General features: G+C 29.9%; 1 protein-coding gene across 1 annotated transcript in view; it reads left to right on the top strand.

Annotated features, from left to right (window-relative positions):
- The window catches only part of Ggamma30A (guanine nucleotide-binding protein subunit gamma-e), a 64,064-nt gene extending 49,506 nt beyond the window's left edge, over positions 1–14,558 (top strand). Inside the window, exon 2 of the mRNA XM_087157431.1 lies at positions 12,181–14,558. Coding sequence (XP_087013557.1) covers positions 12,181–12,286 — 106 coding nt within the window. The 3' untranslated portion in view covers positions 12,287–14,558. The remainder of the gene's footprint in view (positions 1–12,180) is intronic.
- Positions 14,559–14,879: the final 321 nt, after the last annotated feature.

Raw genomic sequence — 14,879 nt, 5'->3', positions numbered from 1 at the left:
AGTTCAGTATTTACACCTATCTGTTCTTTAGTATTTTCAGACATTTACTTTCAGCTATTTAAGTTATTTAACGGTTATTTATTAAGCGGTACCTGAACTATCTGCTTAATAGAAAAAAAATGTTATTTCCTCTATGTAAGAGTGGTATTTTTCATCAAAAATCGCTTTTAATAAGCACTCGCTAAAACTTTTCATATTTTAGGTAATTATTATATTGCTCAATGCTCTTTAGTAGAAAATTATTTACTATTAATGCGCATATAAATAAAATAAACTTTTCCATGTTGATCCAAAATGATTTATACTTAAGAATATAGAATGTTTGACGCAATAAGAAGTAATGAATGAGAAGTTATTTTAGTTTTTTAAAATTAAATTCTATTACAATAACCTTATGTTGTATTAAAATTCAAATTGCGGACGAACTTTTTCTCTCTTGAATCTGAAAAATTTCAAAAAAAAAAAAAAAAATGCTAAAATTATAATTTGAGCTGAAAAAATTTTGATTTAAAAACTATGATTCCATATCAGGCAGCATTTTTCTCTGGATCTTGCTTGTGTTAAATGAAGAGCTGTCGGAATTTTTCTTAGGGCTCCCAGACAATGAAAGTTGCAATATTAGCAGGTATAGTTTGTCTATGGCTACAAAGTCTGTTAAAGTCACTCTCGTTACGTTAAGGAAAAATCTCAGCCCATCCTAGTCTTGCGTGAGATATCTCTCATTAATAAGCAAATTAAATACCCCAGGAGTATATACAAATCTTTGTGGAAATTAAATACAGCGGGAGTATATACAAATCTTTGCGGAAATTAAATACAGCGGGAGTATATACAAATCTTTGCGGAAATTAAATACAACGGGAATATATACAAATCTTAGTGGAAATTAAATAGAGCAGGAGTATATACAAATCTTTGCGGAAATTAAATACAGCGGGAGTATATACAAATCTTTGCGGAAATTAAATACAGCGGAAGTATATACAATTCTTTGCAGAAATTAAATACAGCAGGAGTATATACAAATCTTTGCGGAAGGGGGCTTCTAACAAATTTAGCTCTTGAAATCTTCAACGAATCTGCATTGAAAAGAGAATTATTACAAATTATATGTATAATACTTTCGAATCAAAAAGTGTTTAAAATTTAAAAAATTAAATTAGTGTAATTAGTGTAACTTTCTCCTACGAAAAACTTGTCTCATTTATTTTACTGTACATGATTAACATTTTTATCATTTTTAAAATATAGATCTGTAATGAATTTTTTTTTTTTTTTAACATTTGTTTTGTTAGGAAATTTCTTTAATAAAAGGTTGTTGATGTTAAAAATAGAATTTTAAATTTGGAATTTTAATAGTATAATTTCAATGTTTCCTCCCCACCCCCACCCAAAGATAGGGATATTTCCGTTTCTTGATCTGTCGTGTCATCTGCGATAGCCCAAATTTGGCGCTTTGGTGATTGTAGATGGCGCAATTTGCTGCGGCAGATAATGCTATGTTCTGCGAAAATCTTCCCCAACATTTTATTGAAATTAGTTTGAAAAGAATTTATGTAATTTTATCTAAAAGGCGATGAGAGCCGTCATTTCTTTGAGGATAGAGAGCCTGGTGAATTAGGTTCGAATCCCAGCGGTGGATGGTCGATACCTCTCCCGGGTCGCACCGTCCACAGTGCTGACATAAAATATCCTCAGAGGTAGACTGATCATGGATTAGATTCACCTTGCTGTCGGACTGGCCGTGGGAGGTATTCGTAGTTTGCCTCTCCATGTGACGCAAATACTGGTTAGTTCTATCAAAAATTCCTCCACGATGGTTAGTTTGTCCCGAAGCTTGATCTAGGAGTTTCCTGGTCAAGATTAAGAGGCTACGAAGTTGAAGATTAATTGTCGTAAACTCAGAATTGGGTTCGCTGCTAATCGTCGAATACAAAGGAAAATAAAATGCGATGACCACACATTGGGCATTTGAAGGTACATTCTGCCTTCGATCCACAATATCCTTAATATGCAACTAAAACTAGAAATTTTAGCAAACCTATAAGAATTAAACTTTCAAAAATCTCTTTAAAATTTCCCAACAAAAATAAAACTGGGAATATTGATTTTCTACCCTTTTTTTTACTGAATTCTCGTTCAAAAAAAGAATGCTCTCAGATTAATAACAAACAAGCGGGAAAAAATAAGAAGCGAAAAGATTTACTAATGCATTTCTTTTCTCGCTATAAATCCCCTAATGCAAAATATCAATAACCCGGGGATAAAATGTAGATGTTTTTGTATACAATTTTAAAATTTCGTAGAATCTTCATAAATTTTCAACAATACGCTTTTTTCTCTCTATGCATTTTGTGACTTTACTTACAACTTAAGCTTGGTTAAATAATTTAACGGAAAAAAATGGAGACAGTTGTAATTCACTAAAAGAAACCGAAGATATTTTCCTATTTACAAGAAAAGTGGAGAAAAAAATATTACCCAGACACGTGCCAATTTTGTCTGAGTTTTGTCTTTATGGCTGTCTTTATGGACTTTTATCGGAACGCTCTAAGTAGCTTCGAAAATTTGCTGAAATGGCATTTCAGCGTGTGTTTCGCTGTTTTTTCGGTACTTATATATATAGACTGTACTTCAATGTCTGAAAGAAAAGTCAACGAGCCATTGGTAGCGAAAAGTTTTATGGATCAGGGGCACTCTTCAAACTAGGGTAATACTTTTAAATGTGAATATGTGAGAACTTCTTCTCTGCTTTTTAAAGTAGTTTTCAGATTACTTTTTTGGGATTGACCAATAACGTTAAGTTGATGTGTTACTTAAGTTTTTAAAATAAGTTGTAACTTGGGTAATACTGCGTTTATGCGTTTCGTTATAGACCTAAACGCATTTTAACTTGATGTGGCCAACTCCAAATCTTGTTCAAGTAGTAGATCAATTTACTCGAGATTTTTAAAATATTTGTAAACTTCAAGTAATAGTTTATCAACAAAGCTGACAAATCTTAAATTGACGTGATTTGGTCACATTGCATCATACGACATTGCCTGGCGTACCACGTACCATGCATATACCATATCACGTTAAGTGGTTGATGTGTTCATGGTTATTTTAAACAACTTCCTGATCGCTGCTCTCGCCAACCCCCTAGTTGCGTCTCATTCATCATTGTTTCTTTCCTTATAAGTTGATAAAAAATCATTTTGCTTATAAGATATTTAAGCACATTTAGAAAATCGAAATGATGTAAAATAATACTTGTATTTGAAAAATAATCAATTGTACTTAGAAAAATAAAATATTTAAGCTTGGGAATTCAGAATGAGCTACACAATAAAAAAGTAATAAATAATATTAAATGTTATCTATCAATCTATTACAGTAACCTTATATCATCTATCAGTCCAAATTGAAAGAACTTTTTTATTTCTTTTTCAGCCTTTTAAATTTAAAATTTCAATGCAATTGTTAAGACTTATGTGTGGTAACATCTTTCACTCTTTTATTTTGATATCAAGTCAAGCTGGAACTTATAAAATGTAGATCACGAGAGAGTTAAACTTAGCTGCAACAATAGAAAAGCAATTATTGTATAAAAAAGTTTTAAAAAAATCACGTAAAAACACTTAAAATCACATTAATTTTCAAACAAATAGGAATTTTAAAAAAATCGTTTGGTTTATATGTGAAAATGTCACTTTTAACGCGTCAAATTTAATCTTGTTGCATTTCTACGGACTGCAGAATGCTCCACAAGGTATTTTTTACTTTAAAGATAAGTTAATGTTTCTCGAATCAATTTCAAAATAATAATTCTAAGTTTTTAAGTATGTAATTTTTGCACAACAAAGCGAAATATGAGAAAAGAAAAATAGAGAAAAGAAAATAAATAGAGAAAAGAAAATAGAGAAAAGAAAATTCAGAAAAAAAATGCGAAAAGGCACAAAATTTGAACAAATTGTTCGAAAAAAAAAATAGCTTGTGTTAAGTTTATAAACAAACATTCTTCTTTCCGCATGTAAAATTTCAAGTCTTTGTTGCATTCTTGAGGCCTGCAGAACAGCCCACATGCTGTTTTTTGCTCTAAGTTTAACAGATAATAATTATAAAATGTTACCTTTTTTATTTCATCGTATTCCTTGTACATTTCTCTATAGAACCTTTGTGATTTCAAGTTAAGTCTTATAACTTTTGCGTATTGTGTCAAAATGTAACAGTAAGTTGAACGCTCAAAACAATAGTGGCCCTTACGTTTTTTAATATGGAAAGATTTGGTTGTTTGTGTTTTTGTGTTCGGTAATAGTATGTTCAGAAACAAAATATTATGAATATAAAGCAAAAAAAAAAATTGTTTTTAACTCAGTACTTAATAAAATCCAACATTAAAAATATCAAAAAAGTTTAGTTTTTTTTTATATTGTTGAATATAAAAAAATATTAATTCTTTTGTGTCGGAAAAAAGTATGTCTCATTTATAACGAGAGATATTATATGTAGTAATTTATTTCAAAGTAATGCTTATAAAAATCAAATATTTCTGCAATTATAAGATAAATAAATTAACTTTTATGCCTGTTCCTCATGGTAAATATAATTGCTGGTTTAAATATTCTTATCCCCTGAAAGGGTTTGCCTTCTTTAAATAAATGAGAATTTTATGACTCCGAGGTTTGACAGTGATCTTCCTTTTATCCACCTTTTTCTGTCAGACTTAGTTTAAAACACCGTTCGATCAGAAAACTCATATGTCTTAGTGTAAAAGTTTGATTCAGCATAGTTTTTTAAATTTGATTTTTGTTTTTTTAAAACTTAGTTTATAAAATCATTTTATTTTATTTCATTGAGTATGTTGTATTTATGTTTGGCGCAATATAGCCGCTACCAAATCTTGTAATGTTTAACATTTTTCACACAACCAACTTAAACAGTAGTTGCGTACATTACAGAGTAGATAAGTTACTGTTAAATAATTTTGTTTCACAAAAGAAAAATACTTAAAGAAGTATGACGTAGTTACATTTTTACAGCTCATTTTTAAAAAGAAATCGATGGAGAAAGAAATGTTAACGACAAGATAATAAAAACTCTATAAAATGTTCCCCTCTAACAAAAAATATTTTTAGTACCTTGAGGTTTATGAAAAAGAAAAAAAAAAGTATCAATTCAGATCGACAGAGCAATAAATTTACAGTTAACTGATAAGTTTGGTTCGTATATTATCTTTTCTCACGTGACAGGTTCCGGTAATTTTCTTCCTTTAAAAAGGACTTCATTTTATTTCGGTAATTTAGGTTTTTGTTGTCTGCAGAAGAAGACATTTTAAACAGAGTTTCTGATTTTACTCACCTGTAGAGAGATACGTGAGCTGTAAAACATTCTTTTAAATGCAAGAAGAAGAAAAAAAAACAGAAATAAAAGTATATAGTTTAAATATTCTACACTAAAATGACTGTGACGTAAATGACAAAACCCTTTTTAGAATTCTGTTACCTATAAAACTTTTATTGTTAATTAGTTTTTGCATGTTCTTATAAGAAACGCTTTTTAGAGCTAGGAATACTGATTGATCTTAATTGAATTTGAAATTGCCATTAGCGCTATAAACGTCGATTAAGAAAAAAAAATTTAATGGGTTATTTAAAATAGTTTTCTTTACAAGAATTAGCCTTTTTTTTTATAAGTTTGAGAATTTGCTTAAAAATTATTTGAAACTGTTTTTAAAAAAAATTTTAAAATAAAAACTGTTATTCTGACATTATTAATTTGGAAAATTTGCATAAATGTTCTTCACATTTCATTTCTAACTGAGGATAAAAGACCGATTTTTAAATCTGATCCATTTCTGACATGCAGTGATCAGGAAGCTGACACTAGTTGTCCCCAATTCAAACAGGTAACAATATATGCATTGAAATTTCAGGAAAATACAATGAAAAGCCTCAGTTTTCATTGGGGCAGCCCTTTTTACATAAATTTTCAACGCCAAACTGTTATTTTTCAAGTTTCCAGGCGATCCACTATACACTAGTATACAACGCAAAAACATCATAGTCCTTGAAATTGAAACTTTTCAAGAATCTGCTTTTCAAGGTAGGACTAGTCCTACCTTGAAAGTGCAGTATTTTTTTCCAAAAACGTGTTCCTGAACAATTTGAAAATGTAGTTTATTTGTATGAGAAAGAGAAGGAAAAAAAATACGTACGACAAATTTGTTCACAAATTGCTCAAGAATTTTAATCCAATGCAATATAATTCAGAAAATTCAAACCTATGTAGAAAACTAATGATATAGTTCAGTTCATGAAGTTGCCTGAACTATACAACAGATTGTAAACAAAAGAATAATCGAATTAAAACTAGCTTAAACAAAGTTTGGGTACTCTTTTGAAAATGGCGATGAGACACAAACAACTGATGGCTGTCTGTGGGTAACTTGGCGTGAAAATAATCATTTAGCATGAGAGAAATAGTTTTCCTGCCAGAGAATTCTTAAATCGAATCAAATATTTCATCTTCTTTTATACCTTTTTTAACCTTAAACCTGAAATCGATTTATGTTTTATTGTAAAGTCTGATAGTATAAAGTTTAAAAATATATATTTTTGACCAAATTTTTTTCGAAATTAAAATTTTTAATTATACATTTTTATTATGAAATGATTTTTTTCCATATATATATTTATTTGTAAGGTTTAATCACCGAAGTTGATGTAAGAAAATCAGAAGGAGTTAGAAATTTGCTGTGTTGTATTTAGGAAACAAGATAACGTGATTTTACCAAAACTTAAAGTTAGTCACAAAGATGCCCGTCAGATGGCTCTGATACCTAGTCTAACTATAAAACAATGTTATATGCTACGTGTTAGACCACTTCAACTTAAATATTGAAGTTCATTTAATTTAGCATTTTGTTCCTAATATATTGCACCTCACTGTTTCTGAAAATTGTTGTTATTTGTAAAAACAGTGTTTTATAGTTTTAGTAATTTTGCACATTTGGAGAATAAGATCACAAAGAGTTAAATTGCATTGTAAAGCAATTTTTATTTACGACTCGAAATTTCAATTTAGAAATCAAAAGTATGAAGGGAAAAAAATTCCATTTAATTAACGAAACTTACTAGAAGATAATTAATGCAATGAAATCCCAGACGTCGGTGCTTGAAAGAATTTAATTTATTAAACAAAGCGATGACTTGGGTGTTGGAATTTCACCTTCGAATTCGAATTACCTGAGAATAAAATCTTGATTTCAACATTTGCGAACTAAGCGACGCTGTTTGGTTTAATTTTCCTAGTTTTAAATAAATTCCTTTTGAGTTGGTTTATTATGATTTTGCAATCTACTCTTCTATTCAAATCTGAAGCTTTTAAGTTGTAAACAAATCTACATTTTTTGCTAAAATTGTTTTCCTGCCGTCTAATTTTTCTAATTCTAATCTCTTGTGTTCTAACCTCTTTTTGATTCTCTTGAATTCTAATTTTTTTTTATTAAAATCTGTTAAAATCGTGATCAATAACACAAGCGAACACCTTTTTTTTCCTGTTGCATGAGATTTTTTAACAGATCTTAAATACTTTCGTATCGCTGATTTCAAATCTGCAATTTATCGGTTTATCTCCTCCAGCTGTCTCGCAGTGGACTGATCGTTAAGACACGGTTCCCAGTAAATTACCTAAGTCAGGCATCAACGGCAGTGGTCAGTGTGCGGGAGGGTGAATACTTTGATCGGTCTGTGAAGGGACCGAGGGTGTGTGGTATCTATCCTCGTTAAACTGCTCTACCGAAAAGTTCTAGTTTTTGCGCGCATGTCGGTGGACTACCAAAGCGGGGAACCATCCCTTTCGTAGAGGATCAAAATTGTAAAGGCATGTCTTCGGATCTAGTCAATATTTTGTCGAAATGTATTCAAAGACGTTATAAATAACAAAGGGTAGCGTGAATGTTGTGACTTCTAAGAGAGTTAGGGCTCATCTTTAGAATTAAAACTGCATCCGAACCCATTCCCCGAAATGTCGTCGTACGCCACATGGATCGCTTTACTTTTATAAACTGCTTCTTCATGTGCTTCTGAACAGATCATAATAGAGAAATGCCCCAAACCACGTATATTTCCAGGCATGGGTTCCTATGCAATTTTAATCCTGATGATGTGTCGCAGCTTTTACGTGACAGCCTATAATATATAACGTTTTTAAATGTGCAAATTTTGACTAAAAATGCTATTAAAAAATCTGCAGATTTAGGAGCAGAACTAATTTCAGATTTTAAATCCTCTCACCCAAATGAGGTAAGATCAAGTGTTTGAATAGATGTAAAAAAATTAGTTTCCCATTGTAATCCAATCCTTCAGGATGTATAATCAATTTTATCAAAAATCAGTAATTACTAGCCAATGTCCACTCCTAGCTGTTGAGCTATTCGGTGAAGTGCTGACCAGTAATGGTTCATGTTATAACTCAGGTTGTGTTCTGAAATAGAAAATGGTGTTCTGGTGTTCGGCATTGTTGGCCACACAGCCTCACTGGTGATACTCTAGTGATGAGAGACCATCAAAACGATGGAGAAGTGCGGCAAGATAGTTGTCCTGGTTCCATCCTGAAAGTCGCCACCCTAATACAAAGCGAACGAGACTTTCCAATTGCTTGACCAATGGAAACTCATTTAATTGTTGACGGATCCATCTTTGGGACGCTAATTTATTTGAGCTTTGGATAAAATTAAAGGTCAACATGGGTTCCATTATCCCGAAGTGCCTTAAATGACCATTTTGAGAGGAGTTGCCTGAATCGTTACACTTTTAACATTAAAATTTTTACCAATCGCCAATCAATCACAGAATTACATTTGAAATAATTTAATACTAAAATACAGTTATTCATGTTATTTTTTGAAAATAATATTTGTGCAGTAAGTACTTGTAATTGTTTTCGCAAGATCTGCAAGTGGTATGATTTAAGAAACCGGTTGTCTAATTCGTACCACCTTCTTAACATTTAACAACCTCAAAAATATTGAGTGTTTATGAATAAGTAGAGTATGTGTAACTAGAACTCTAGATGAGCGGTAGCCAGTCGCCAACGAGTGACCTTTGTATAAAAAATGGCTACCAAAATATCAAACAAAATATCAAAAAGTGGCAGTAATCCTAGTGGCCATCTTAATTTCGTGTCCTATTTTGTGTTTTTCAGACACTTTGGCAACAAATGATAATAATAAAAAATAGTGTTTTAAAAGCGTTTTTTTTTAAAATTTATTTAGCACTTTGTTTTAAACATACAAATAATCTTTAACGTTTCATTTAGAAATTGAACATTACGATCGAACTTAATAATTATGTATTTATTTATGCATAGTACAAGAAAATATTAATTTGTAAAAAACGCTTTAAAAAAGTTTTTAACACTTTGTTTTACGCGTATTATGAATTTCTAAACAAACATTTCAATAAATATTAAGTAAGATTTGAACATTGTAGTAAATTTATTTAATATCTTTCTTAAGCAAAACATATATATCTTCAAATTTATAAATTTATTTAAATCAATTTGAGTATGAAGTTTTGATAGAAATCTGACTTTCTGTGCCTTACAAGTAAATGAAATTCAAAAATACTATATCGCGATGCAAAACTGACGATGCAGCACGATACATAATTTCTTATATCGCCCAGTCCTAGTTACAAGTATAATTAACAGCACCATTAGCCTACAAAATGTTAATGGAAAATGATGTTACGCGCTACTAAGTTCAAGCATAATTTTGATAGGAGCTCATAAAAATTTGCAATAACTGAGATTTGTTCATTAAGTTTGAAAATTTTATATCTAAAATTAAAAATCTTGCCAAATTGGTGATTTTTTAAAAATTAAAATTATATATCATAAATGGTTTGTAAAGAGATTAGATATATATAGTATTGTATAAATAAATGGTATAAATAGTTTAAAAATTATAACTTTGCCTTAAATGTAAGGCCCTTGATCTGTGGCTATTTTATTTTCCTTGGCAAATGACCTTCAAAAAACATTGTGAATCGATACTGCCTTGTTGGAAATCAAATCTTCAATATTCTTTGTTTTGTTGAATAATTAAATGTATATTTAAGTGGAGCGTCAAACACTTAAATAAAAAAAAACTATTAAGATATTCATATTTAAAAAATACATCAATCTCCGATTATTACGTATCTTTGAAACGTGCAAAATATCGATACTCTAAAGTGCATCAACTATTGAAGAAACTTTTTTCCCAATAATGAATGTGTTTTTAAAATGATACTCGTTTCTTTGAAAGTTTTCCTCGTGTCTCATAAAATGAAAGGATAGAAAAAAAGTTTTTCCATCAAGCGGAAATAATTTAAGTCCTTCTATGTTGACGATTATTAGATCTGCCTGCGTGCTGGATTGATGCCAGCTATTAAATACCATCAACTATACATGGATCGATATTATGCTAAGTTAAGGGACATGGGTGTGTTATCTTTTGTACAAAGATAAGAGTCTATAAATGCCTTATTTAGTCAGAAACATTTGTCGTCTCTTATCGATTAACTATCAAATTCCTTTTAATCTAAAACAGTCGAATATAGTTAATTCTCTAACACATTCCAATATTAATACATTATGGCTTTATGTAACCGAAAATTATCGATTTCTTTTTATATTTTATTGTGTTTAGTTAAAATAATGTTCTTAGATTAAGTTATGGAAATAGTCTTAAAACCTTATAACTTTACTTTGCTGTAAATATAGAACTTCTTCAAAAGACCAGAAAAAATATCAACTCCTACATAAGACCCCAAATAAGTTTTGGTGCACAATAATTCCAAACAAAAAAGTGATAAAAATATTTATTTCCATTTTGTTACTTTTATGGTGCATATACCATCATTTGAAGAAAAAAAACACTAAAAACTGAAGATAATTTGTATAATAATGAACTCTAGATTTCAAAAAATTTAAATAAAATATGCCATTCTTCATGCATTCTTCATGCATTCAATATGACTTCTTATCTCTAACAATAAAATTTATCTTAGCAACACGGAAATAAAATAATTCATGTTCGACTTCTAATGATGAGAGTATGATTATATAGAATTTCAACGTTTGTATTTATATAAGTAAATAGTTCAAAGTTCCTTTCCGTTTTAAAGAAATTGTAAATCAGCATCATGCAGGCTCCTGAAATCTATCTACTCTTTAAGTCTTAGTAGTCTTTTAAGATTATCTCAAAATTTCTTATTGTGAACTTAACAGTGTTTGATATGTTCAACACATCATGTGTACGATTATACTCATTGTGTGAAATGCTTGAATTCTAATTAGCGTGAAGTAAACAATAGTACGATTATTATCACGTAAACTAAAATTTTGGCACACTATTATTTGAAAAAATTATTCTACCAATGGTAATTAGGTAAAAAGGACTTTAAGCAATGCTCATTTATCTGTAACTTCAGGAAACCGCATTTAATGGTGATTGTTCAAAATACCTCCCAGTAATATGGATTGTGAAAAAAAAATCATGAGTTTTAGTAAAAGTTTTACACATAGTCTCTTTAAATATGTATAAAAATTTTAATAAATTCTAATCATTTTAACTTTAATTGCTTGAATTCTAATTAGAGTGAAGTAAACAATAGTATGATTACTATCACGTAAATTAAAATTTTGGCTCACAATTATTTGAAAAAATTATTCTACCAATGGTAATTAGGTAAAAAGGACTTTAAGCAATACTTATTTATCTGAAACTTCAGGAAACAGAATTTAATGGTGATTGTTCAAAATACCTCCCAGTAATATGGATTGTGAAAAAAAATGATGAGTTTTATTAAAATTTTTACACATAGTCTCTTTAACTATGTGTAAAAATTTTAATAAATTCTAATCATTTTAACTATGACATTGTTACTCAATGAGATTTGTTTACTTATCTAATTGACAAGAGTATGATCAGTCTGTTTTTTATTTTGAAAACAGTGCACACATCATAAAACGAAACAAATTTTTAAAACTATGTCAGCAATGAGAGCTTTATACGTTAATAACTTGGCTGATTGAAAATATGCCGAAAAAATATACCAGACCATATAAAGTGCTCATTCCTCCTCCGAATTATTGATATATTAGATCTATTTTCAATGCCATACCTTATTATTTTTATTTTTCTTGCAGATTGAGAGAATATATCGAAGAAAATGAACGCACAGACCCCCTGATACATGCGCCCGACAAAAAGAACAATCCTTGGGCCGAGAAAGGAAAATGCCTCATAATGTGATCTGGCTGCAACGGAAAGAAAAGTAATGGATCACCATTATTCTCTTACGTTCTATTCCTTTATTGGACAGAGCTTTTCTGACATCATAGCCTATCTGAAGTGGCCAGGATATTATGTCCGAAAGGATCTCAAAAACTAAGAGAAAAAAAAACTTTTGGCAGCTAATAAACTGGCTGCACTATCTGAGTCTTCAAACTGTGTTCAGTTATGTCGTCGAAAAGAACATTTACTAATTCTTCATTGTGGTGCCTAATTGTTGTCCAAACTTGAAATAGCTGCAAAACAGTCACGTGACCTCGATATGCTTAGAATTATCAACAGTTAATTCGATCATCCATTTTACTTTCAAGCTGTTTGTGTGAATGTTCGAATTAATGGAAGGTGGAATATACTCGTGATAGTTCGAAGTATATTGTGGAGGCTGTTTGAAAACTCTATTCGAAGAAAAGCAGCTACTGCTAGTTGGTCATAACAATTAGAAACCTTTGTATAATTGCTGTTTTTAAGTGCATGAGTATTCTAAACATAAGCTAATTTTTAATTTTGAACACTCTTCTTAATAGCATGTTTAATTGTTATTGGTTTTTGTCCAGAGAGAGGACATCAACATCGCGAAATTGAATGTTCACAGAATGTTTCATGTCATGTCAAGTAATTGAAATAGTGATTGCAATTAATTGCTGATATCAGCATTATGAAGTATGTTGTCCTCAAAATGTTTTTTTTTTTGCCAGCAAATTAAGAAAAATATTTTGTGTGCAGTTGTTAATTGTTGACATTATAATGTTGGATGATTTTGTGAATATATTTTAATTTATGTAAATGAGTGCAATTGAAATTTTTGTGATGTTGTCTTGCAATGATTGGTATTTAGCAATAAGTTAAATTCAAATTTATTTACTTTGCGCATTGATTGGCATTTTGCAATAATTTGTTATTTAGGCATTTCGATTTGTTATTTCAGATGTTAAATATTTTAAATTAATCACACATACAATAAGAATTTGAAACCATTCTTATATCACTAATATCTAGATATTTCTGCCTTATCACATAATAGATTGAGAAATTTGTATTTCTAATATGAACATGTGGTAGAAAAACTAGACTTTCGCTGCTTAATTTATTGCTTTTCTTTGTCATTATTTGTGTAACCAAGAAACTTTTGTGTGTCTTGCGATTTTAGAACTAATTACACCACATCTAAATTCGTAAAAAAAGAACTTTTATAACGTGTAACAGCCAAATATTTCGTAACAAAATTTTAATATTTACCTAAGCATTCAGGGAACATACAGTTGTTTTGGTTTTTAAAGATCATTCGCGCATTTACGCGTGGTTTGTTTTGATTTCATCGAAATAGGGGTGAGAGAAAAGAAAAGCATCTGGAATAGAGCTTGAGGAAGAGCCCAGCTGAAAGGATCACCCCTCTCCGAAATGGAATCTTCAAAAAGTGGTAGCGGCTTTCAAAAACAAACTGTAACTGCTTATTTGCTTTTGGTCTTGAGCAAAAATATTGTTTTTTCTCCAAAAAAGTATAAGTTTTGTAAATAAAATAATTTACTACTTTACAAAATGTAAATTTGTTTCCTATTCAAATATTTTCACCTAAATCAGCATTAATTACTTCCTTTTGTTTCAAATATTTCTAATCATAAATGTCATTATAATATTTATTCATCTTCTATTATGATAATTTGCTCGCCAATTAGGAATTTTCTCAAATTTGGCGCAATAAATATTTACACATGTCCTAGTTGTTTAAACTAATTGTTTGATGTGTACTAATTTCATTAAAGCTTTAATCGAATCAAAATTTTCAATTTTCGAGGAACTTAAATTATAAATGGAGCGGCATCTGATTAAAAAGTCCGTTTTATCTATAATTTTAACATTTCCAGATTGCCTTATCACATAGTAAATTCATAAAATACATATTCTAATCTTCTCACATAGAAAGCATTTTGAATTTTATACTAAAAAGTTCGTTTCATTTGATTCAAGTATTAGTTTTAATTTGAATTCAGAACACACTCGCTTCAAGCCGAACACAACGTAATTTATTTTTTGTACTAATAAACGAGGCTGAGGCATAACACTGATTTAGTTTCTCTTCTCTTCATGGCTTTACCTAGTCCTTTGTAGCCCCCAATCTAGTCTGTAGCGTTTTTGGCATTTGTGAAACATCTAGTCACTGTGAAAAAACATAAAAAAAAAGTAATGTAAATTTTCTGGTATTATTGGATAATTTATAATAAAAGATTCTCGTATATATAATTTGTTTTCATTGTACAGTGTTGTTACATTTTGTATGAGGTATTTGTAACAAATTTTATGATGAAAAAAATTACTCCTAATTATTGCTTACGTCAACTTTACTTATATGCGTGTCTTAGCTTTACTTGTGTGCGTGTCTTAGCTTACGATGTGTAAAATGATCTTTTGAAGAAAACCATAATCGCCATATCTAGCATCTTTATCTTAAAAAAGCTTGCAATATTTATTTCAATCATTCAGACATATCATCATTTATAAACATTCATTGATTACCAATCATTCAGACATAAATACCACATCTGGCAACTGCTACAAT

Source organism: Parasteatoda tepidariorum, chromosome 2 (genome assembly GCF_982258835.1).
Source record: "Parasteatoda tepidariorum strain Cologne lab strain chromosome 2, Ptep-v5.0, whole genome shotgun sequence".
NCBI classification, from domain to species: Eukaryota; Metazoa; Arthropoda; class Arachnida; order Araneae; family Theridiidae; genus Parasteatoda; species Parasteatoda tepidariorum.
This window is presented reverse-complemented; position numbering and strand designations above follow the sequence as displayed.